At 46.6% G+C, this 23583-nt stretch overlaps 1 protein-coding gene across 2 annotated transcripts in view; it reads right to left on the bottom strand.

Moving 5' to 3' along the window:
* The window catches only part of LOC106591258 (guanylate cyclase soluble subunit alpha-2), a 133012-nt gene that overhangs the window by 30462 nt on the left and 78967 nt on the right, over positions 1-23583 (bottom strand). For both annotated transcript variants that reach the window (XM_045703994.1, XM_045703993.1), the window contains exons 5-6: positions 932-1144; positions 450-722 (exon numbers count right to left, since the gene is read on the bottom strand). In XM_045703994.1, the coding sequence (XP_045559950.1) occupies positions 450-722; positions 932-1144 (486 nt within the window). The remainder of the gene's footprint in view (positions 1-449; positions 723-931; positions 1145-23583) is intronic.

The following is a 23583-nucleotide window of genomic DNA, read 5'->3' as shown; positions in this document are numbered from 1 at the left end:
TATGAATTATTATGGACAACCGACAACATGATCTTTGAATATTTCCAGACCACTGTAATTATTTAAAATTGTTAAAGAGAATGAGTTTTAAAGATGAAATGTTTCAACCTTATGCTAAATGGTATTGGTAACCATGCATGATGTCAAAATAAACATTGCTCTGGTGATGTGTAGAATAAATAAGGCATTTGAATTTCATTGAATTAAATTCTAATTCCTTTAATTCAAATTTAATTCAAATTCTGCTTCCTGTGGGGTGTGGCCAATTCAAATTCAATTCAAATGCAATAATTGAATTGCAATTCAATTCAAATTATTTTTCAAATAATTGAATTGGAATTAAAGAACAATTCACAACTCAATTCAGAATCGACCCCAACCCTGACACATATAACACGCATGCACTGAGTGCACAGTATGTGCATGTGCAAACAGGTGTGTGTTCATACCTTATACACATCCAGTATTCCACACTGGTAGTCGAAGCGTGTGTAGAGCTCGTTGAGCATGCTGATGACCTGCATGGGGGTACACTGGGCACACACTGCCGTGAAGCCCACGATGTCAGAGAACAACATGGTGACATCATCAAACTTCCTGGCGGGGACAGACTCCCCCTGCCACAGCTTCTGGGCCACGTCACCAGGAAAAATGGAGTAGAGAAGGTCTACTGTCCTCCTCTTCTCCTCTTCTAGAGCTTGGTGTGTCTTTTCTAGAGTGGCCTGGGGAAGAGCAGAGGGATATAGTAGAATATGGATGATGGAGTAAACGTTTAGTGACCGACGAGTCCCCTCTTCTTCTGAAAACGGATGAGTCCACGGCTGAATATCTACATGACAGAATAATGAGTGTGAGCACACGTGTATGTGTGTGTGACTGTGTGTGTGTGTACGTGTGTGTGTGTGTATATTGCATGTGTGTGTGACTGTACCTTGAGTTTGTCCATCCTGTTCTTGAGGCCGTCCTGTGCCTTGGCCTGCTGTCCCACCAGTATGACATCACGCGTGGCGTCGTGGATGGGGATGTCTGACAGGTAGAGGCCCCTGCCCATCAACTCCTCCAGCTTGTCCACCCGGGGGGAACCCAGGAACATCAGAGTAGAGGATTCTGGGACATGAATCATCTGACCCTTCACCTCCATCACCTGGCAAAGACAGAGAGTAAAAGAGAGAGATCGAGAGAGTGAGGGGGGAGAAGACAGGGAGAGAGAGAAAAAAAAAGAGAGAGAGGGGAGGGGGAGAAGACAGGGTGAGAGAGAGGTGGAGAGAGCAAGAGGGGGGAGAGAGGTAAAGAAAAAAAAAGAGGGGCGGAGAAGGAAGACAGGGAGAGAAAGAGGTTGAGAGAGAGAGAGAGAGAGGGGGGGAGAGAAGACAGAGGTAGAGAGAGAGAGGTAGAGAGGGGAGAGAGAAGGGGACAGAGAGGTTATTAATGTGATAAAGAGGTCAATGGAATGCAGACCGTGGGAAATACAGTGTGTTCACAAAGTATTCACACTTTTTCCACATTTTGTTGTGTTACAAAGTGGGATTAAAATGTATTTAATTGTCAACAATCTACACAAAATACTCTGTCAATGTGGAAGAAACATTCGAACATATGAAAAAAACACTAATATGTCTTGGAAGTATTCAACCTCATGAGTCAATACATGTTAGAGATTTAGGAGATTCTGGATCTATCCCCCACGGAGGGGCGCATGCATGGTGTTTCCATTATTTTGGTCAAACTCTTAACTGATCTATAAACACAAGCATAGAAAGACTATTCAGAAACGTTAAGAGGATGTTGTAGTCCAAACACGACAGTGATTTAGGCCTCCAGTTTTTTGAAGACCCTAATCCCCTTTCCAATGGGGATGTAGCGCTGCACATTCCAACATCATCTAGGCAACAAATGAGATGTGGTCACCCATTCTCCCATACACACCAGTTCAAGAGAACGCTGGCCCTGCGGTAATAAGTCCAGCTGTAGCCTATAGAAAACACAGGGTTAAATGAAGATGTGTTGAGGATTGAAAACATCTCTCTGGCTCTCAGCTGACTGAAAGAAGTCAGGTTTGTCTGCTACTGTATCTGTAGTTTAGTCTTTGGTTGCTCTGGTAGATTACCAGAATGTATGAAAAACATTCTCTCCCAAGAAGAAAATATCTAACCAATAAAGTATTTGGACACACCTACTCATTCCACGGATTTTCTTTATTTCTAAAACATTTTACATTGTAGAATAGTAGTGAAGACATCAAACTATGAAATAACACATATTGAATCATGCAGTAACCAAAAATGTGTTAAACAAATCAAAATATATTTTACATTTGAGATTCTTCAAAGTAGCCACCCTTAGCCTTAATGACAGCTTTGCCCCCCCCCGGTGTCAGATAGATTGTTCCGCCTGTGAGCCCACTGCAGACTGATTTATTTATAGAACCCTCTCCTAGCTCTACATAACGCACACAACCTACATCTACAGAGATCTAACACACACACTACCTACATATAGTCTACATAGATCTAAAAAACACACTACCTACATATAGTCTACATAGAGATAACACACACACACTACCTACATATAGTCTACAGAGAGATAACACACACACACTACCTACATATAGTCTACAGAGATCTAACACACACACTACCTACATATAGTCTACAGAGATAACACACACACACTACCTACATATAGTCTACAGAGAGATAACACACACACTACCTACATATAGTCTACAGAGAGATAACACACACACACTACCTACATATAGTCTACAGAGATCTAACACACACACTACCTACATATAGTCTACAGAGAGATAACACACACACACTACCTACATATAGTCTACAGAGAGATAACACACACACACACTACCTACATATAGTCTACAGAGATAACACAAACACACATGACCTACATATAGTCTACAGAGAGGTAACACAAACACACACTACCTACATATAGTCTACATAGAGGTAACACAAACACACACTACCTACATATAGTCTACAGAGAGATAACACACACACACTATACCTACATATAGTCTACAGAGAGATAACACAAACACACACTACCTACATATATTCTACAAAGATCTAACACACACACTACCTACATATAGTCTACAGAGAGATAACACACACACACTACCTACATATAGTCTACAGAGAGATAACACACACACTACCTACATATAGTCTACAGAGAGATAACACAAACACACACTACCTACATATAGTCTACAGAGAGATAACACACACACACTACCTACATATAGTCTACAGAGAGATAACACACACACACTACCTACATATAGTCTACAGAGATCTAACACACACACACTACCTACATATAGTCTACAGAGATATAACACACACACACTATACCTACATATAGTCTACAGAGAGATAACACAAACACACACTACCTACATATATTCTACAAAGATCTAACACACACACTACCTACATATAGTCTACAGAGAGATAACACACACACACTACCTACATATAGTCTACAGAGAGACAGAGTACTGCACACGCACTTAGTTACGGAAAGTAGATAGACACACACAAACACACATACACACTCATATACAGTGCATTCGGAAAGTATTCAGAACCCTTGACTTTTTCCACATCTTGCTACGTTACAGCCTTATTCTAAAATTGATTAGATGTGTTTTTCTCATCAATCTACACAAAATACCCCATAATGACAAAGCAAAGTTTATTAAAAGTTTATATAAAAAAAGAATAAATCCCTTATTTACATAAGTACTCAGACCCTTTGCTATGAGACTCGTAATTGAGCTCAGGTGCATCCTGGTTCCATTGATCATCCTTGAGATGTTTCTACAACTTGATTGGAGTCCACCTGGGGGGAATTCAATTGATTGGACATGATTTGGAAAGGCACACACCTGTCTACATAAGGTCCCACAGTTGACAGTGAATGTCAGAGCAAAAACCAAGTCATGAGGTCGAAGGAATTGTCCATTGAGCTTGGAGACAGGATTGTGTCAAACCACCATGACTCTTCCTAGAGCAGGCTACCCGGCCAAACTGAGTAATCGGGGGAGAAGGGCCTTGGTCAGGGAAATGACCAAGAACCCGATGGTCACTCTAACAGAGCTCAAGAGTTCCTCTGTGGAGATGAGAGAACCTTCTAGAAGGACATCTCTGCAGCACTCCACCAATCAGGCCTTTATGGTAGAGTGGCTAGACAGAAGCCATTCCTCAGTAAAAGGCACATGACAGCCCGCTTGGAGTTTGCCAAAAGGCACCTAAAGACTCTCAGAACATGAGAAAGAAGAATCTCTGGTCTGATGAAACCAAGATTGAACTCTTTGGCCTGAATGCCAAATGTCACGTATGGATGCAACCTGGCACCATCCCTTCGGTGAAGCATGGTAGTGGCAGCATCATGCTGCAGGGATGTTTTTCAGCGGCAGGGACTGGGAGACTAGTCAGGATCAAGGGAAAGATGAACGGAGCAAAGTACAGAGAGATCCTTGATGAAAACATTCTCCAGAGCGCTCAGGACCTCAGACCTGGGTGAAGATTCACCTTCCAACAGGACAACGACCGTAAGCACACAGCCAAGACAACGCAGGAGTGGCTTCGGGCTAAGTCTCTGAATGTGCTTCAGTGGCCCAGCCAGAGCCCGAACTTGAACCCGATCAAACATCTCTAGAGAGATCTAAAAATAGCTGTGCAGCGACGCTCCCCATCCAACCTGACAAAGCTTGAGAGGATCTGTAGAGAAGAATGGTAGAAACTCCCCAAATACAGGTGTGCCAAGCTTGTAGCGTTATACTCAAGAAGACTCAAGGCTGTAATCACTGCCAAAGGCGCTTCAACAAAGTACTGAGTAAAGGGTCTGAATATCTATGTACTTGCAAACATTTCTGAAAACCTATTTTTGCTTTGTCATTATGGGGTACTGTGTGTAGCTTGATGAGGGATAAAACTAATTCAATCAATATAGAATAAGGCTGTAACATAACAAAATGTGGATAAAGTCAAGGGCTTTGAATACTTTCCGAATGCACTGTTTACTGTACAGTCACAGTGTGTATTGTGGGAGGATGTGAGCAGGAGTTTTCTATGGTTGTGGCGGGCAGAGTGGGAGGAGTCACATGGCTGACACATTAATGGAAATCTCCATGGAGACGACAGGAATACCACGAACACTGAAAATCCAAGCGACTGTGTCATGGGAAAACTACCCTCACACTTAACAGAAAACTTACACACACACACTCATATTCATATACAAACACATACAAGTATGAATTCATTGACACACAAACAATCACACACACAACCTCTAATACACACACGCAAATGCACTTACCTATGTATGTTGAGTACTCTACCTGTATGTAACATGTAGAGCACTGGTCACCAACCTTTTCTGAGTCAAGGTCACTTTCGCAGTCAAAAAGCAAGCCGAGATCTACCGCTCAGAATTGTTTAAAACATAACTTAAAAAATGTCAACTTAACCTAATAAAAACAGTTGTGTAGGAATGAGGTTTGTGCAGTAGGCTTAATAAATTATCACAGCATATTGGCTTAGGAAGGCCACCAATTCTGAAATTCTGAGATTTCCATCCCCAACTACAAAATGTTCCGTCAAGATAGAACTGCCAAAGGGGGAAGAGTTGCAATCTACTGTTGCCGCCTGTTATAGACACCCCTCAGCTCCCAGCTGCGCCCGGGACACCATATGTGAATTGATTGCCGCCCATCTGTCTTCAGAGTTCTTCCTGCTAGGTGACCTAAACTGGGATATGCTTAACACCCCGCCATCTTACAATCTAAACCAGATGCCCTCAATCTCACACAAACTATCAAGGAACCCACCAGGTACAACCTTAAATCCGTAAACATGGGCACCCTCATAGATATTATCCTGACTAACTTGCCATCCAAACACCTCTGCTGTTTTCAATCAGGATCTCAGCTATCACTGCATCATTGCCTGCATCCGTTATGGGTCCGCGGTCAAACGACCACCCCTCATCACTGTCCAACGCTCCCTAAAACACTTCTGCGAGTAGGCCTTTCTAATTGACCTGGCCCGGGTATCCTGGAAGGATATTGACCTCATCCTGTCAGTAGAGGATGTCTGGTTGTTCGTTAAAAGTAGTTTCCTCACCATCTTAACACAGTGTCGAAAGAAGGGCCAGATGTATACAGAATGGTGTTGTCTGCGTAGAGGTGGATCAAGGAATCACCCGCAGCAAGAGCGACATTGTTGATATATACAGAGAAAAGAGTCGGCCCGAGAATTGAACCCTGTGGTACCCCCATAGAGACAGCCAGATGTCCGGACAACAGGCCCTCTCCGATTTGGCACACTGAACTCTATCTGAGAAGTAGTTGGTGAACCAGGCGAGGCATTCATTTGAGAAACCAAGGCTGTTGAGTCTGCCGATAAGAATACAGTGATTGACAGAATCGAAAGCCTTGGCCAGGTCGATGAAGACGGTTGCACAGTACTGTCTTTTATTGCTAGTGGTTATGACATTGTTTAGGACATTGAGCGTGGCTGAGGTGCACCCGTGACCAGCTTGGAAACCGGATTGCACAGAGGAGAAGGTACGGTGGGATTTGAAAAGGTCCGTGATCTGTTTGTTAACTTGGCTTTCAAAGACTTTGGAAAGGCAGGGCAGGATGGATATAGGTCTGTAACAGTTTGGGTCTAGAGTGTCACTACCTTTGAAGAGGGGGTTGACCGCGAAAGCTTTCCAATCTTCAGGAATCTCGGACGATACGAAAGAGAGGTTGAACAGACTAGTAATAGGGGTTGCAACAATGGCGGAGGATAATTTTATAAAGAGAGGGTCCAGGTTGTCTAGCCCAGCTGATTTGTACGGGTCCAGGTTTTGCAGCTCTTTCAGAACATCTGCAATCTGGATTTGGGTGAAGGAGAAGCTGGGTGTCAAGGGATGACACTGGAGAGGCGACGCAGTTACGGGGAGCCAAACATTTAATAGGGAACAGACATAGAACGAGACAGGAACAGCGTTAGCACAGGGGGAACAAAGACAAATTAGAATTAATTCAGCAGCGGGGAACAGAGCTGGGGGAACTGACAAATATAGGGAAGGTAATAAACAGGTGATTGAGTGAGTCCAGGTGAGTCCAATATCCCCCCTGGCGCCCTCGAGCGCCAGGGAGGAAGAGTGGGAGCAGGCGTGACACTGGGGAGGCTTGGGCAAGTAGCTGCGGGGGGTGCGGAGCTGTTGGCCGGGGTTGGGGTAGCCAGGAGGAAAGCATGGCCAGCCGTAGAGAAATGCTTATTGAAATTCTCGATTATCGTGGATTTATCGGTAGTGACAGTGTTTCCTAGCCTCAGTGCAGTGGGCAGCTGGGAGTAGGTGCTTTTATTCTCCATGGACTTTACAGTGTCCCAAAGCTTTTTGGAGTTAGAGCTACAGGATGCAAATTTCTGTTCGAAAAAGCTAGCCTTTGCTTTCCTATCTGACTGTGTGTATTGGTTCCTGAAAATGTGCATATCGCGGGGACAATTCGATGCTAGTGCAGTACGCCACAGGATGTTTTGTGCTGGTCGAGGGCAGTCAGGTCTGGAGTGAACCAATGGCTATATCTGTTCTTAGTTCTACATTTTTGGAAAGGGGCATGCTTATTTTAACAAACCTCCAAATGAGCTTCAATGTCATACAACACTCCTTCCGTGGCCACCAACTGCTCTTCAACGCTAGTAAAACTAAATGCATACTTTTCGACCGATCGCTGTCCGCACCCGCCCGCCCGACTAGCATCACTACTCTGGACGGTTCTGACTTAGAATATGTGGACAAGTACAAATACCTAGGTGTCTGTTTAGACTGTAAACTCTCCTTCCAGACTCATATTAAGCATCTCCAATCCAAAATTAAATCTATAATTGGCTTCCTATTTCACAACAAAGCCCCCTTCACTCACGCTGCCGAACATACCCTCATAAAACTGACTATCCTCCCGATCCTCAACTTCGGCGATGTCATTTACAAAATAGCCTCCAACACTCTACTCACCAAACTGGATGCAGTCTATCAAAGTGCCATCCGTTTTGTCATCAAAGCCCCATATACCAGCCACCACTGCCACCAAAGCCCCATATACCAGCCACCACTGCCACCAAAGCCCCATATACCAGCCACCACTATTACAGTGCCATCCGTTTTGTCATCAAAGCCCCATATACCAGCCACCACTGCGACCTGTTTGATCTCGTCGGCTGGCCCTCGCTACATATTCATCACCAGACCCACTGGCTCCAGGTCATCTATAAGTCTTTGCTAGGTAAAGCTCCGCCTTATCTCAGCTCACTGGTCACCATAACAACACCCACCCGTAGCACACGCTCCAGCAGGAATATTTCACTGGTCATCCCCAAAGCCAATTCTTCCTTTGGCCGCCTTTCCTTCCAGTTCTCTGCTGCCAATAACTGGAACGAATTGCAAAATCGCTGAAGCTGGAGACTTATATTTCCCTCACTACTTTAAACATCAACTATCTGAGCAGCTTACCGATCACTGCAGCTGTACATAGTCCATCTGTAAATAACCCACCCAACTACCTTCCTCATCCCCATATTGTTTTAATTTACTTTTTGCTCTTTTGCACACCAGTATTTCTACTTGCACATCATCATCTGCACATCTATCACTCCAGTGTTATTTGCTAAATTGTAATTACTTCACTACTATGGCCTATTTATTGCCTTACCTACTTACACCATTTGCACACACTGTACATATATTTTTCTATTGTGTTATTGACTGTACGTTTGTTTATCTCACGTGTAACTCGGTATTGTTGTTTTTTGTCGCACTGCTTTGCTTTATCTTGGCCAGGTCGCAGTTGTAAATGAGAACTTGTTCTCAACTGGCCAACCTGGTTAAATAAAGGTGAAATAAAATAAATAAACAATATGCCTGGCCCGCCAATATTGTTCTTCTCAGACCATATTATATTTCAAAACTCAAGCTTTGATAACAGAATTGATCACTTGTGAGGCACAGCTTAGCATAAATTGAACTAATTTGCAAATAATTTGCTTTTTTATTTTACTGGACTGACGGTACCTGCATATGATGGTCATGGTGCTTTTGGGAACAAAAAAAACCTGAGGTCAAATCACGACGTCAATGATCTTCAGGTCGCAAAGTCAGAGCTCTAGAAACATGACCTAGTTTCCGACATGGAATTCCGAGTTTGATGACTGATTTTTCAGAGTCGGATCTCAAAAGTTCCCAGTTGTCTTGAACGCACTGAAGTCGGAAGTCAGAGATTTCTGAGTTCCCAGTTGTTTTGAACACAGCATTAGTCTCAGCGGAGGGAGGGAGAGAGCAGCAGAGGGTCCGCCTCTCACTAGCCCTGCTCTGTCCTTCCTTTCCTACAGTGAGACTGACCAGAGAGAGGGGGCACCGTCTTACACCTGATGGCGAAACTCGAGTCGCACGGCATCTGCCTCATGCACAAATTCATGTTGTTCCTATGACCAGAGAAAGTGAAATATTTATTGATATTAAAATAGACAGAACGAGCTCCAAATAATAATAAAAATGCAGGGCTATCGATACACTTGGCTACTCATTTATTGCAGCTGCAGTGCAAGTGGGAGTAGGGAGAACCGTGTTTTATGTTTTGTAATAGTGCAAAATAAAAACTTAAACATGAACTCACTCATAAAAACAGCAGCTCTTTGCTGTATTCTTTGACAGTCTCTCTCTGATCAAAGTTTTAAAAGTTAGGAAATCTTACATAGGCTAGTATGTGGCCAGGGTCGTGGAAGCGCTAGGCACGGTGATTTGAGCTATCTGATTGGCCAGCGCAGTAGGCACACTCAATTTAGCCACAGATCTCCCCGTCCACCGGGTAGGTGGAGTTTGTCTTTTCAGACAAATGAAATGGTTCAAAAGCGGAACACTTTGCCTACCCAGTGTGCAGAGCTTCTGAATCAAGTGCACCTATCTTAAACAGCACAACAAGAATAACTAAAAAAAAGAGTGCAACCTTTATCAAATACAACTGTGTCTTTATCAAATACAACTCTGTGTCTTCATCTTTATCAAATACAATTCTGTGTCTTTATCTTTATCAAATACAACTCTGTGTCTTTATCAAATACAACTCTGTGTCTTTATCAAATAAAACCCTGTGTTTATCAAATACAACTCTGTGTCTTTATCTAATACAACTCTGTGTCTTCATCAAATACAACTCTGTGTCTTTATCAAATACAACTCTGTGTCTTCATCTTTATCAAATACAATTCTGTGTCTTTATCTTCATCAAATACAACTCTGTGTCTTTATCGAATACAACTCTGTGTCTTTATCTTTATCAAATACAACTCTGTGTCTTTATCAAATACAACTCTGTGTCTTTATCAAATAAAACCCTGTGTTTATCAAATACAACTCTGTGTCTTTATCAAATACAACTCTGTGTCTTTATCAAATACAACTCTGTGTCTTTATCTTTATCAAATACAACTCTGTGTCTTCATCAAATACAACTCTGTGTCTTTATCAAATACAACTCTGTGTCTTTATCAAATACAACTCTGTGTCTTTATCAAATACAACTCTGTGTCTTTATCTAATACAACTCTGTGTCTTCATCAAATACAACTCTGTGTCTTTATCAAATACAACTCTGTGTCTTTATCAAATACAACTCTGTGTCTTTATCAAATACAACTCTGTGTCTTTATCAAACACTATCAGCAGCACAACTGTAACACACATCAGTAACACACATCAGTAACACACATCCACACAGACCACAGAGAACCACAGCCCCACTCTCAACCAGAGGACAGAGAAGGAGAACAGAGAGATGGAGAGAGAGAAAGAGAGAGTGAGAGAATGAGGGATAGACAGAGAAAGTGAGAGAGAAAAGGAGAGAAGGGCAGAGAGGGAAAAACAGAGAGAGAGAAAGAGAGGATTTAAGCAGACTGGCGTGTAAACAGACTAATTTGCATAGAAGTACAGAGCACAAGTCAATGAGTCACTTACACACATACACACACAAACACACAAATGCACGAAGCCTGCTCACAGACACACACAGGTAGACAAAGACATCCACACAGCCAGGCATCCTGAAACATGGTATCCCACTATATGCCCACTCAGATCTATGTAAAAATCCTGTGAGACCTTAAGGCCAACCTGTCCTCAGACACCTTCTTCTCAAGCCCAACTCTGCTGGCGTCTGGCGCTTTACAATGTTGATTTCTCCGCTGCTCTGTTGCTCCGTTATTGTGGAGGCTGTTTTACAAGACAAGGCCATGCGTGTGTGTGTTTGTGTGTGCACGTGTGTGTGTTTGTGCGCGCTTGTGTGACAGGGAACAAAGAAGATTGAGACATTTAGTGAACCTTTGATCCAATGCCCCACTCAACACTATGATGTTTGTTGTTTGTTGTTCAGAAGAACAAAAAGAGAGGAGGCTTTGAAAGTCACTGCTCTCCCTTTCTCTCTGGGTCATATTTACACAACAGAGAGTGGAGACAGTGACCGTATGACACAACACCAGCAGTAAAAACAGATACATGATGGGGGGGGAGTGGGGGTTCTGGTTAGGTGCTGTGAGTAGGGGAGTGGGGGTTCTGGTAAGGTGCTGTGAGGAGGGGGGTGGGGGTTCTGGTTAGGTGCTGTGAGTTGGGGAGTGTGGGTTCTGGTTAGGTGCTGTGAGTAGGGGGGTGGGGGTTCTGGTTAGGTGCTGTGAGTAGGGGGGTGGGGGGTTCTGGTTAGGTGCTGTGAGTAGGGGGGTGGGGGTTCTGGTTATGTGGTGTGAGTAGGGGAGTGGGGGTTCTGGTTAGGTGCTCTGAGGAGGGGAGTGGGGGTTCTGGTTAGGTGCTGTGAGGAGGGGAGTGAGGGTTCTTGTTAGGTGCTGTGAGGAGGGGAGTGGGGGTTCTGGTTAGGTGCTGTGAGTAGGGGGGTGGGGGATCTGGTTAGGTGCTGTGAGGAGGGGAGTGGGGGTTCTGGTCAGGTGCTCTGAGGAGGGGAGTGGGGGTTCTGGTTAGGTGCTGTGAGGAGGGGAGTGGGGGTTCTGGTTAGGTGCTGTGAATAGGGATGTGGGGGTTCTGGTTAGGTGCTGTGAGGAGGGGGTGGGGGTTCTGGTTAGGTGCTGTGAGTTGGGGAGTGGGGGTTCTGGTTAGGTGCTGTGAGTAGGGGAGTGGGGGTTCTGGTTAGGTGCTGTGAGGAGGGGGGTGGGGGTTCTGGTTAGGTGCTGTGAGGAGGGGAGTGGGGGGTCTGGTTAGGTGCTGTGAGTAGGGGGGTGGGGGTTCTGGTTAGGTGCTCTGAGGAGGGGAGGGGGGGTTCTGGTTAGGTGCTGTGAGTAGGGGGGTGGGGGTTCTGGTTAGGTGCTGTGAGTAGGGGAGTGGGGGTTCTGGTTAGGTGCTGTGAGTAGAGGGGTGGGGGTTCTGGTTAGGTGCTGTGAGGAGGGGAGTGGGGGTTCTTGTTAGGTGCTGTGAGGAAGGGAGTGGGGGTTCTGGTTAGGTGCTGTGAGTAGGGGGGTGAGGGTTCTGGTTAGGTGCTGTGAGGAGGGGAGTGAGGGTTCTTGTTAGGTGCTGTGAGGAGGGGAGTGGGGGTTCTGGTTAGGTGCTGTGAGTAGGGGGGTGGGGGTTCTGGTTAGGTGCTGTGAGGAGGGGAGTGGGGGTTCTGGTTAGGTGCTCTGAGGAGGGGAGTGGGGGTTCTGGTTAGGTGCTGTGAGGAGGGGGGTGGGGGTTCTGGTTAGGTGCTCTGAGGAGGGGAGTGTGGGTTCTGGTTAGGTGCTGTGAGTAGGGGGGTGGGGGTTCTGGTTAGGTGCTGTGAGTAGGGGGGTGGGGGTTCTGGTTAGGTGCTGTGAGGAGGGGGTGGGGGTTCTGGTTAGGTGCTGTGAGGAGGGGAGTGGGGGTTCTGGTTAGGTGCTGTTAGTAGGGGGTGGGGGTTCTGGTTAGGTGCTGTGAGGAGGGGAGTGGGGGTTCTGGTTAGGTGCTGTTAGTAGGGGGTGGGGGTTCTGGTTAGGTGCTGTGAGGAGGGGAGTGGGGGTTCTGGTAGGTGCTGTGAGTAGGGGGGTTCTGGTTAGGTGCTGTGAGTAGGGGGTGGGGGTTCTGGTTAGGTGCTGTGAGGAGGGGAGTGGGGGTTCTGGTTAGGTGCTGTGAGTAGGGGAGTGGGGGATCTGGTTAGGTGCTGTGAGGAGGGGGTTGGAGGTTCTGGTTAGGTGCTGTGAGTAGGGGGGTGGGGGTTCTGGTTAGGTGCTGTGAGTAGGGGAGTGGGGTTTCTGGTTAGGTGCTGTTAGTAGGGGGTGGGGGTTCTGGTTAGGTGCTGTGAGGAGGGGAGTGGGGGTTCTGGTTAGGTGCTGTTAGTAGGGGGTGGGGGTTCTGGTTAGGTGCTGTGAGGAGGGGAGTGGGGGTTCTGGTAGGTGCTGTGAGTAGGGGGGGTTCTGGTTAGGTGCTGTGAGTAGGGGGGTGGGGGTTCTGGTTAGGTGCTGTGAGGAGGGGAGTAGGGGTTCTGGTTAGGTGCTGTGAGTAGGGGAGTGGGGGATCTGGTTAGGTGCTGTGAGGAGGGGGTTGGAGGTTCTGGTTAGGTGCTGTGAGTAGGGGGGTGGGGGTTCTGGTTAGGTGCTGTGAGTAGGGAGTGGGGGTTCTGGTTAGGTACTGTGAAGAGGGGGGGTGGGGGTTCAGGTTAGGTGCTGTGAGTAGGGGGTGGGGGTTCTGGTTAGGTGCTCTGAGGAGGGGAGTGGGGTTTCTGGTTAGGTGCTGTGAGGAGGGGAGTGGGGGTTCTGGTTAGGTGCTGTGAGGAGGGGAGTGGGGGTTCTGGTTAGGTGCTGTGAGGAGGGGAGTGGGGGTTCTGGTTAGGTGCTGTAAGTAGGGGGTGGGGGTTCTGGTTAGGTGCTGTGAGGAGGGGAGTGGGGGTTCTGGTTAGGTGCTGTGAGGAGGGGGTGGGGGGTCTGGTTAGGTGCTCTGAGGAGGGGAGTGTGGGTTCTGGTTAGCTGCTGTGAGTAGGGGGGGGGGGGTACTGGTTAGGTGCTCTGAGGAGGGGAGTGGGGGTTCTGGTTAGGTGCTCTGAGGAGGGGAGTGGGGGTTCTGGTTAGGTGCTCTGAGGAGGGGAGTGGGGGTTCTGGTTAGGTGCTCTGAGGAGGGGAGTGGGGGTTCTGGTTAGGTGCTGTGAGTAGGGGGTGGGGGTTCTGGTTAGGTGCTGTGAGGAGGAGGGTGGGGGTTCTGGTTGGTGCTGTGAGTAGGGGGGTGGGGGTTCTGGTTAGGTGCTGTGAGGAGGGGAGTGGGTGTTCTGGTTAGGTGCTGTGAGTAGGGGGGTGGGGGTTCTGGTTAGGTGCTGTGAGGAGGGGAGTGGGGGTTCTGGTTAGGTGCTGTGAGTAGGGGGGTTCTGGTTAGGTGCTGTGAGTAGGGGGGTGGGGGTTCTGGTTAGGTGCTGTGAGGAGGGGAGTGGGGGTTCTGGTTAGGTGCTGAGTGTTGGGGAGTGGGGGTTCTGGTTAGGTGCTGTTAGTAGGGGGTGGGGGTTCTGGTTAGGTGCTGTGAGGAGGGGAGTGGGGGTTCTGGTTAGGTGCTGTTAGTAGGGGGTGGGGGTTCTGGTTAGGTGCTGTGAGGAGGGGAGTGGGGGTTCTGGTAGGTGCTGTGAGTAGGGGGGTTCTGGTTAGGTGCTGTGAGTAGGGGGTGGGGGTTCTGGTTAGGTGCTGTGAGGAGGGGAGCGAGGGTTCTTGTTAGGTGCTGTGAGGAGGGGAGTGGGGGTTCTGGTTAGGTGCTGTGAGTAGGGGGGTGGGGGTTCTGGTTAGGTGCTGTGAGGAGGGGAGTGGGGGTTCTGGTTAGGTGCTCTGAGGAGGGGAGTGGGGGTTCTGGTTAGGTGCTGTGAGGAGGGGGTGGGGGTTCTGGTTAGGTGCTCTGAGGAGGGGAGTGTGGGTTCTGGTTAGGTGCTATGAGTAGGGGGGGTGGGGGTTCTGGTTAGGTGCTGTGAGTAGGGGGGTGGGGGTTCTGGTTAGGTGCTGTGAGGAGGGGGTGGGGGTTCTGGTTAGGTGCTGTGAGGAGGGGGTGGGGGTTCTGGTTAGGTGCTGTGAGGAGGGGGGGGGGGGGTTCTGGTTATGTGCTGTGAGTAGGGGGGGGTCTGTTTAGGTGCTGTGAGGAGGGGGGTGGAGGTTCTGGTTAGGTGCTGTGAGGAGGGGAGTGGGGATTCTGGTTAGGTGCTGTGAGGAGGGGAGTGGGGGTTCTGGTTAGGTGCTGTGAGTTGGGGAGTGGGGGTTCTGGTTAGGTGCTGTGAGTAGGGGGGTGGGGGTTCTGGTTAGGTGCTGTGAGGAGGGGGGTGGAGGTTCTGGTTGGGTGAAGGGGGGATTTACTGGTTAGAGGAAAAGGAAGGGGCAGACAGGGGTTTGGAGTGAAGGAGCTAGAGAGAGAGATGAGGGCAGTCCTGACGGCATGTCAGTAAGATGTCTCTTCTGTGTGCAGAAAGGTGTACACACAGAGCTGGAGGTCTGGGCTCTCAGTATCAGTAATAACTGTGTGTGTGTGTATATGTGTGTGTGAGAGAGGGAAGTTAAAAAAGTAAAGGAAAAGGAGAGTGAGACATTGGTACCACATTCAGAGACAAAACCTGTTCCCCCTCAGGAGACTCAAAAGATTTGGCATGGGTCCTCAGATCCTCAAAAAGTTCTACAGCTGCACCATCGAGAGCATCCTGACTGGTTGCATCACTGCCTGGTATGGCAAGTGCTCGGCCTCCGACCGCAAGGCACTACAGAGGGTAGTGCGTATGGCCCAGTACATCACCGGGGCCAAGCTTCCTGCCATCCAGGACCTCTATACCAGGCGGTGTCAGAGAAAGGCCCTAAAAATGTTGAAAGACTCCAGCCACCCCAGTCATAGACTGTTCTCTCTACTACCGCATGACAAGCGGTACCAGAGGGCCAAGTCTAAGACCAAAAGGCTTCTTAACAGCTTCTACCCCCAAGCCATAAGAGTCCTGAACAGCTAATCAAATGGCTACCCAGAGTATTTGCATTGCCCCCCCCACTCTTTTATGCTGCTGCTAATCTCTGTTTATTCTCTATGCATATTGACTTTAACTCTACCTACATGTATATATTACCTCAATTACCTCGTCTAACCTGTGCCCACGCACATTGACTGTACCGGTAACCCCTGTATACAGCCTCGCTATTGTTATTTACTGCTGCTCTTTAACTTTTTTACTTCTCAATTTTTTACTTAACACTTATTTTTCTTCAAACTGCATTGTTGGTTAAGGGCTTGTAAATAAGCATTTCACTGTAAGGTCTACTACACCTGTTGTATTCGGCGCATTTGATTTGAAGCACGGTTGTGGCAGCATCATGATGTGGGGATGTTTTTCAGCGGCAGGAACTGGGAGACTAGTCAGGATTGAGGGGAAGATGAACGGAGCAAAGTACAGAGTGATTCTTGATGAAAACCTGCTCCAGAGTGCTTAGGAGCTCAGACTGGGGCGAAGGTTCCCCAACCAACGGGACAATGACCCTTAGCACGCAGCCAAGGCAATCCAGGAGTGGCTTCGGGACAGGTCTCTGAATGTCCTTGAGTGGCCCAGTCAGAGCCCAGACTTGAACACGATTGAAAATCTCTGGGGAGACCAGAAAATAGCTGTGCATTGATGCTCCCCATCCAACCTGACAGAGCTTGAGAGTATCTGCAGAGAAGAATGGGAGAAACTCCCCAAATACAGGTGTGCCAAGCTTGTAGCGTCATACCCAATAAGACTCGAGCCTGTAATTGCTGCGAAAGGTGCTTCAACAAAGTACTGAGTAAAGGGTCTGAATACTTTTGTAAATGTAATATTTCCGGGGGGGGATTTTGTATACCTTTTTCCTTTGTCAGTATGGTATATTGATGAGGGGAAAAACTATTGAATCAAATTTAGAATAAGGCTGTAACGTAACAAAATGTGGAAAAAGTCAAAGGGTCTGAATACTTTCCGAATGCATTTTAGATCACTGTTCCTGGTCTGACTATTAAAGGTCAACTGCCCCTTAGAACCAACTTGTCTAGTTTTAGATGGCCTCTGTGTCATCGATATGAGAAAGAAACATTCATTGTAGTGTCAAAATTGACTACAATGAGTAAATAGGGCAGTTTTGGTCATAAAGTCAGAGTTTGGTAAGTGACTGCATCATGACTTACTTGAGGGTTTGATTTGGATTACAATTATGTTAACAATTTATGCCCCCTTTTGCCTAATAATAGGTGGTGACACTGTGTTTCCTTGGAAAAGACTGGGCGAGTTCGCTCTGCATAGCCCCGTGCTCCTTAGGAGGACCAATGGAATGGTTGAAAATGAGCAAACCCTGCACACCCGGGGCACCGGGTCACGCAAAACAAACTTCCCCAGTGAAACCTCTGCTCCAGACAAGACGTGTGGTTAGTACTTGTCCTTGCTCGAGAAATAGCTACTCTAGTGAAAATGGGCTTCCATAAAGTTGGTCAACCATCTTATGGATTACATTCGACAGGTTTCTACCGTCAAACCTGAATCTGGTGTGTTGTTGATAAGTAGCTAAGTTTTGTTTATAGCTAGCTAGCTACATGCTACATGTCATTATTACCCGCTCTGACACTAGTCTATGATACTGTGATTTAACTATCTGAATATATAGCCTTTTCTTAATGTGTAATGTGCGAAGAAGAAGATTTGCATTGCTAACGTTGCACCTGACGACAGGTTTGATCCTTGCTAGCTAACGTTTGACCTTATTATGTCCCTTTTTTGACAGACCTCCTGATGCAAACATAAATACACAAAGACACACTCACTAATGACAGACTCACTAATGACAGACTCACAAATGACAGACTCACTAATGACAGAATCACTAATGACAGAATCACTAATGACAGAATCACTAATGACACACTCACTAATGACACACTCACTAATGACACACTCACTGATGACAGAATCACTAATGACACACTCACTAATGACACACTCACTAATGACACACTCACTGATGACACACACTGATGACAGAATCACTAATGACAGAATCACCAATGACAGAATCACTAATGAAACACTCACTAATGAAACACTCACTAATGACACACTCACTAATGACACAGTCACTAATGACACACTCACTAATGAAACACTCACTAATGAAACACTCACTAATGACACACTCACTAATGAAACACTCACTAATGACACACTCACTAATGACACACTCACTAATGACACACTCACTAATGAAACACTCACTAATGAAACACTCACTAATGACACACTCACTAATGAAACACTCACTAATGACACACTCACTAATGACACACTCACTAATGACACACTCACTAATGAAACACTCACTGATGACACACTCACTGATGACAGAATCACTAATGACACACTCACTAATGAAACACTCACTAATGACACACTCACTAATGACACACTCACTAATGACACACTCACTAATGAAACACTCACTGATGACACACTCACTGATGACAGAATCACTAATGACAGAATCACTAATGACAGAATCATTAATGACAGAATCACTAATGAAACACTCACTAATGACACACTCACTAATGAAACACTCACTAATGACACACTCACTAATGAAACACTCACTAATGACACACTCACTAATGACACACTCACTAATGAAACACTCACTAATGAAACACTCACTAATGAAACACTCACTAATGACACACTCACTAATGACACACTCACTAATGAAACACTCACTAATGAAACACTCACTAATGACACACTCACTAATGACACACTCACTAATGACACACTCACTAATGAAACACTCACTAATGAAACACTCACTAATGACACACTCACTAATGACACACTCACTAATGAAACACTCACTAATGAAACACTCACTAATGACACACTCACTAATGACACACTCACTAATGAAACACTCACTAATGACACACTCACTAATGAAACACTCACTAATGAAACACTCACTGATGACACACTCACTGATGACAGAATCACTGATGACACACTCACTAATGACACACTCACTAATGACACACTCACTAATGACACACTCACTAATGAAACACTCACTAATGAAACACTCACTAATGAAACACTCACTAATGACACACTCACTAATGACACACTCACTAATGACACACTCACTAATGACACACTCAATTATGACACACTCACTAATGACACACTCACTAATGAAACACTCACTAATGACACACTCACTAATGACACACTCACTAATGACACACTTAGATTCAGATTGCTGCAGGAACACGATGGTGTCCTTTCCACTGCCGGGGTATACAGTGTTAATGCCACAGTAACACAGTGTGTGTATGTGTGTGTGTGTGTGTGTGTGTGTGTGTGTGTGTGTGTGTGTGTTAGGGAAAGGCCAACCTGGTCACCACAAGTCAGTATTCGATGTCCATCCATATCTGAGGACGTTGGGAGATGATGTAGAAACCAGCCACTAGGGCAACAGTTAGCGCTCTTACCCTAAAGTAGCTATTGGTTTTGCTAAGGCCTTGTAGACGGGGATGGCAAGTTCGAATCCAGCGATATGAAGTTGTTTTTGATATTCCTGTTTAAGCCTATCCCAAACCTTAACCCTTACCTTAACCATTCTGAGTTAATGCCTAACGTTAAGATTTCAGAGTTAATGCCTAACGTTGAGAATTCAGAGTTAATGCCTAATATTAACCCTAGCCTTAAGAATTCAGAGTTAATGCCTAATATTAACCCTAGCCTTAAAAGTTAATGCCAAAATGTAACCTTAAACACTTAGACATTTGAAACAACCTCAAAATTTGACGTTTGGAACAATTTTGAAATTTGACGTTAGAGAAACATGGATGAACGACTAATTCTGACGTGAGACTGTGAGAGCTAGTTGGGAAAGGCAGGTGGTTGTGTTATTCCACCTGAGGTGTGTGTGTTTCTGCTAACTCAGTCAGAATTGACCTGCTCTACACTTCACACTGCTTTTTGATTCATCACCGTGGTTACCCAACCATCGTCAAAATAGAGACACGGGTGACGCACAGAGACACATTTCATCTGTAATAACTGTATTTTTATGTGTGTGTGTGTGTGTGTGTGTGTGTGTGTGTGTGTGCGCACGTGCGCATGTGCACATGCGTGTGTGTGTGAAAGGGGCCCAACCAAGCTAAAATGGTCAAACCCAGGCCCAACTAAGGTCCTCTAAAACAGGGGACTAATATTGTATTCTCAAAGATAGGAAAGCAGAAAGGGTTATGTAGTGACACTCATATCTGCCTGAGAGGGGAACCCTGTGAGAGAACGCCAGCCGAGTGGGAGGGAGGAGAGAAAGATAAAAGCGAGGGAGTGAGCGGGAGAGAGGGAGATAGAGAGATGTAGTGATGCACGAGTTCAGACTGCGGAGAGGAGCTCCTGGTACTGTACAAAAAAGAGCATGTGTGTGTGTGTGTGTGTGTGTGTGTGTGTGTGTGTGTGTGTGTGTGTGTGTGTGTGTGTGTGTGTGTGTGTGTGTGTGTGTGTGTGTGTGTGTCTGTGCATGCAGGGGACAGCCACAGCAGATAAGAGCCACTACAGAGGATCACAGATGATTTGGGTTTGGGGAGATTTTCAGTCTGTGTGTGTGCGTGTTTAGATGATGTTATGTGTGGGCTATAACAGTGGAACAGACCTGCAGCGTAATGCTCTTTCAGAAGAGGATATGTAAAATGATCACAGTAAGCTCTGGATGTGTCCCTCTGAAACCCCCTGCAACAACACAGCCATCCAATTAAAACCCCGTATGGAGCAGAAACAACTACAGGAACACACACACACACACCTACTAAATTGTGTACATTTGTGTTGGAATTCTCAATATTAGCTGATCTTGTGCAGATTCATTATAGAGCAATCATGCCTTGATATGGTAAATAGAATTTACTAGGCTCTGTAACATATGCTCCCTGCATGCAAATCTTTCAACTCAACGTACGGTAACAAACCAGTAGCTTGGAAAGATGGTTCGTTCTGCAAAGTAGCAGACCTTAAGGTATCTTTTCAACTTATTGCAATCAAAAAGATGTAAATGTTCAACTAATATCACCAGGTGGTGTACAGATAACACAGTGTTACTAGAAGACAGAAACCTGACCTGAAAAGACTCCATGAACACAGTCAGTTAAAAGCATTCAAATGAGTTCAGCTGGGACAGATGGCTCTCCAGAGGACAACTAACCTACAGAAATAGTCTGGTAGAAAAGAACAGACAAATCCAAGAAAAACTAGGAAACAACACAGACTTTTAAAGCTATAACCCAGAGGAACATAACTAATTTAGGAGAAAAAGACAGGAAGACTGGAATAGAAAAATGTATAAAGAAGAAGCAGAGCAGTGTGTAGCTTGCTGACAGGGGAGACTGTAGATAGAGGATGGAGAGAGCAGTGTGTGCAGCTTGCTGACAGGGGAGACTGTAGATAGAGGACGGAGAGAGCAGTGTGTGTAGCTTGCTGACAGGGGAGACTGTAGATAGAGGATGGAGAGAGCAGTGTGTGTAGCTTGCTGACAGGGGAGACTGTAGATAGAGGACGGAGAGAGCAGTGTGTGTAGCTTGCTGACAGGGGAGACTGTAGATAGAGGACGGAGAGAGCAGTGTGTGCAGCTTGCTGACAGGGGAGACTGTAGATAGAGGACGGAGAGAGCAGTGTGTGTAGCTTGCTGACAGGGGAGACTGTAGATACAGGATGGAGAGAGCAGTGTGTGTAGCTTGCTGACAGGGGAGACTGTAGATAGAGGATGGAGAGAGCAGTGTGTGTAGCTTGCTGACGGGAGACTGTAGATAGAGGACGGAGAGAGCAGTGTGTGTAGCTTGCTGACAGGGGAGACTGTAGATAGAGGACGGAGAGAGCAGTGTGTGTAGCTTGCTGACAGGGGAGACTGTAGATAGAGGATGGAGAGAGCAGTGTGTGTAGCTTGCTGACAGGGGAGACTGTAGATAGAGGACGGAGAGAGCAGTGTGTGTAGCTTGCTGACAGGGGAGACTGTAGATAGAGGACGGAGAGAGCAGTGTGTGTAGCTTGCTGACAGGGGAGACTGTAGATAGAGGATGGAGAGAGCAGTGTGTGTAGCTTGCTGACAGGGGAGACTGTAGATAGAGGACGGAGAGAGCAGTGTGTGTAGCTTGCTGACAGGGGAGACTGTAGATAGAGGACGGAGAGAGCAGTGTGTGTAGCTTGCTGACAGGGGAGACTGTAGATAGACGACGGAGAGAGCAGTGTGTGTAGCTTGCTGACAGGGGAGACTGTAGATAGAGGACGGAGAGAGCAGTGTGTGTAGCTTGCTGACAGGGGAGACTGTAGATAGACGACGGAGAGAGCAGTGTGTGTAGCTTGCTGACAGGGGAGACTGTAGATAGAGGACGGAGAGAGCAGTGTGTGTAGCTTGCTGACAGGGGAGACTGTAGATAGAGGACGGAGAGAGCAGTGTGTGTAGCTTGCTGAAAGGGGAGACTGTAGATAGAGGACGGAGAGAGCAGTGTGTGTAGCTTGCTGACAGGGGAGACTGTAGATAGAGGACGGAGAGAGCAGTGTGTGTAGCTTGCTGACAGGGGAGACTGTAGATAGAGGATGGAGAGAGCAGTGTGTGTAGCTTGCTGACAGGGGAGACTGTAGATAGAGGACGGAGAGAGCAGTGTGTGTAGCTTGCTGACAGGGGAGACTGTAGATAGAGGACGGAGAGAGCAGTGTGTGTAGCTTGCTGACAGGGGAGACTGTAGATAGAGGACTGGAGAGAGCAGTGTGTGTAGCTTGCTGACAGGGGAGACTGTAGATAGAGGACGGAGAGAGCAGTGTGTGTAGCTTGCTGACAGGGGAGACTGTAGATAGAGGACGGAGAGAGCAGTGTGTGTAGCTTGCTGACAGGGGAGACTGTAGATAGAGGACGGAGAGAGCAGTGTGTGTAGCTTGCTGACAGGGGAGACTGTAGATAGAGGATGGAGAGAGCAGTGTGTGTAGCTTGCTGACAGGGGAGACTGTAGATAGAGGACGGAGAGAGCAGTGTGTGTAGCTTGCTGACAGGGGAGACTGTAGATAGAGGATGGAGAGAGCAGTGTGTGTAGCTTGCTGACAGGGGAGACTGTAGATAGAGGATGGAGAGAGCAGTGTGTGTAGCTTGCTGACAGGGGAGACTGTAGATAGAGGATGGAGAGAGCAGTGTGTGTAGCTTGCTGACAGGGGAGACTGTAGATAGAGGATGGAGAGAGCAGTGTGTGTAGCTTGCTGACAGGGGAGACTGTAGATAGAGGACGGAGAGAGCAGTGTGTGTAGCTTGCTGACAGGGGAGACTGTAGATAGAGGACGGAGAGAGCAGTGTGTGTAGCTTGCTGACAGGGGAGACTGTAGATAGAGGACGGAGAGAGCAGTGTGTGTAGCTTGCTGACAGGGGAGACTGTAGATAGAGGACGGAGAGAGCAGTGTGTGCAGCTTGCTGACAGGGGAGACTGTAGATAGAGGACGGAGAGAGCAGTGTGTGTAGCTTGCTGACAGGGGAGACTGTAGATAGAGGACGGAGAGAGCAGTGTGTGCAGCTTGCTGAC

The sequence above is a fragment of the Salmo salar genome, chromosome ssa20 (genome assembly GCF_905237065.1).
Source record: "Salmo salar chromosome ssa20, Ssal_v3.1, whole genome shotgun sequence".
Classification (NCBI taxonomy): Eukaryota; Metazoa; Chordata; class Actinopteri; order Salmoniformes; family Salmonidae; genus Salmo; species Salmo salar.
This window is presented reverse-complemented; position numbering and strand designations above follow the sequence as displayed.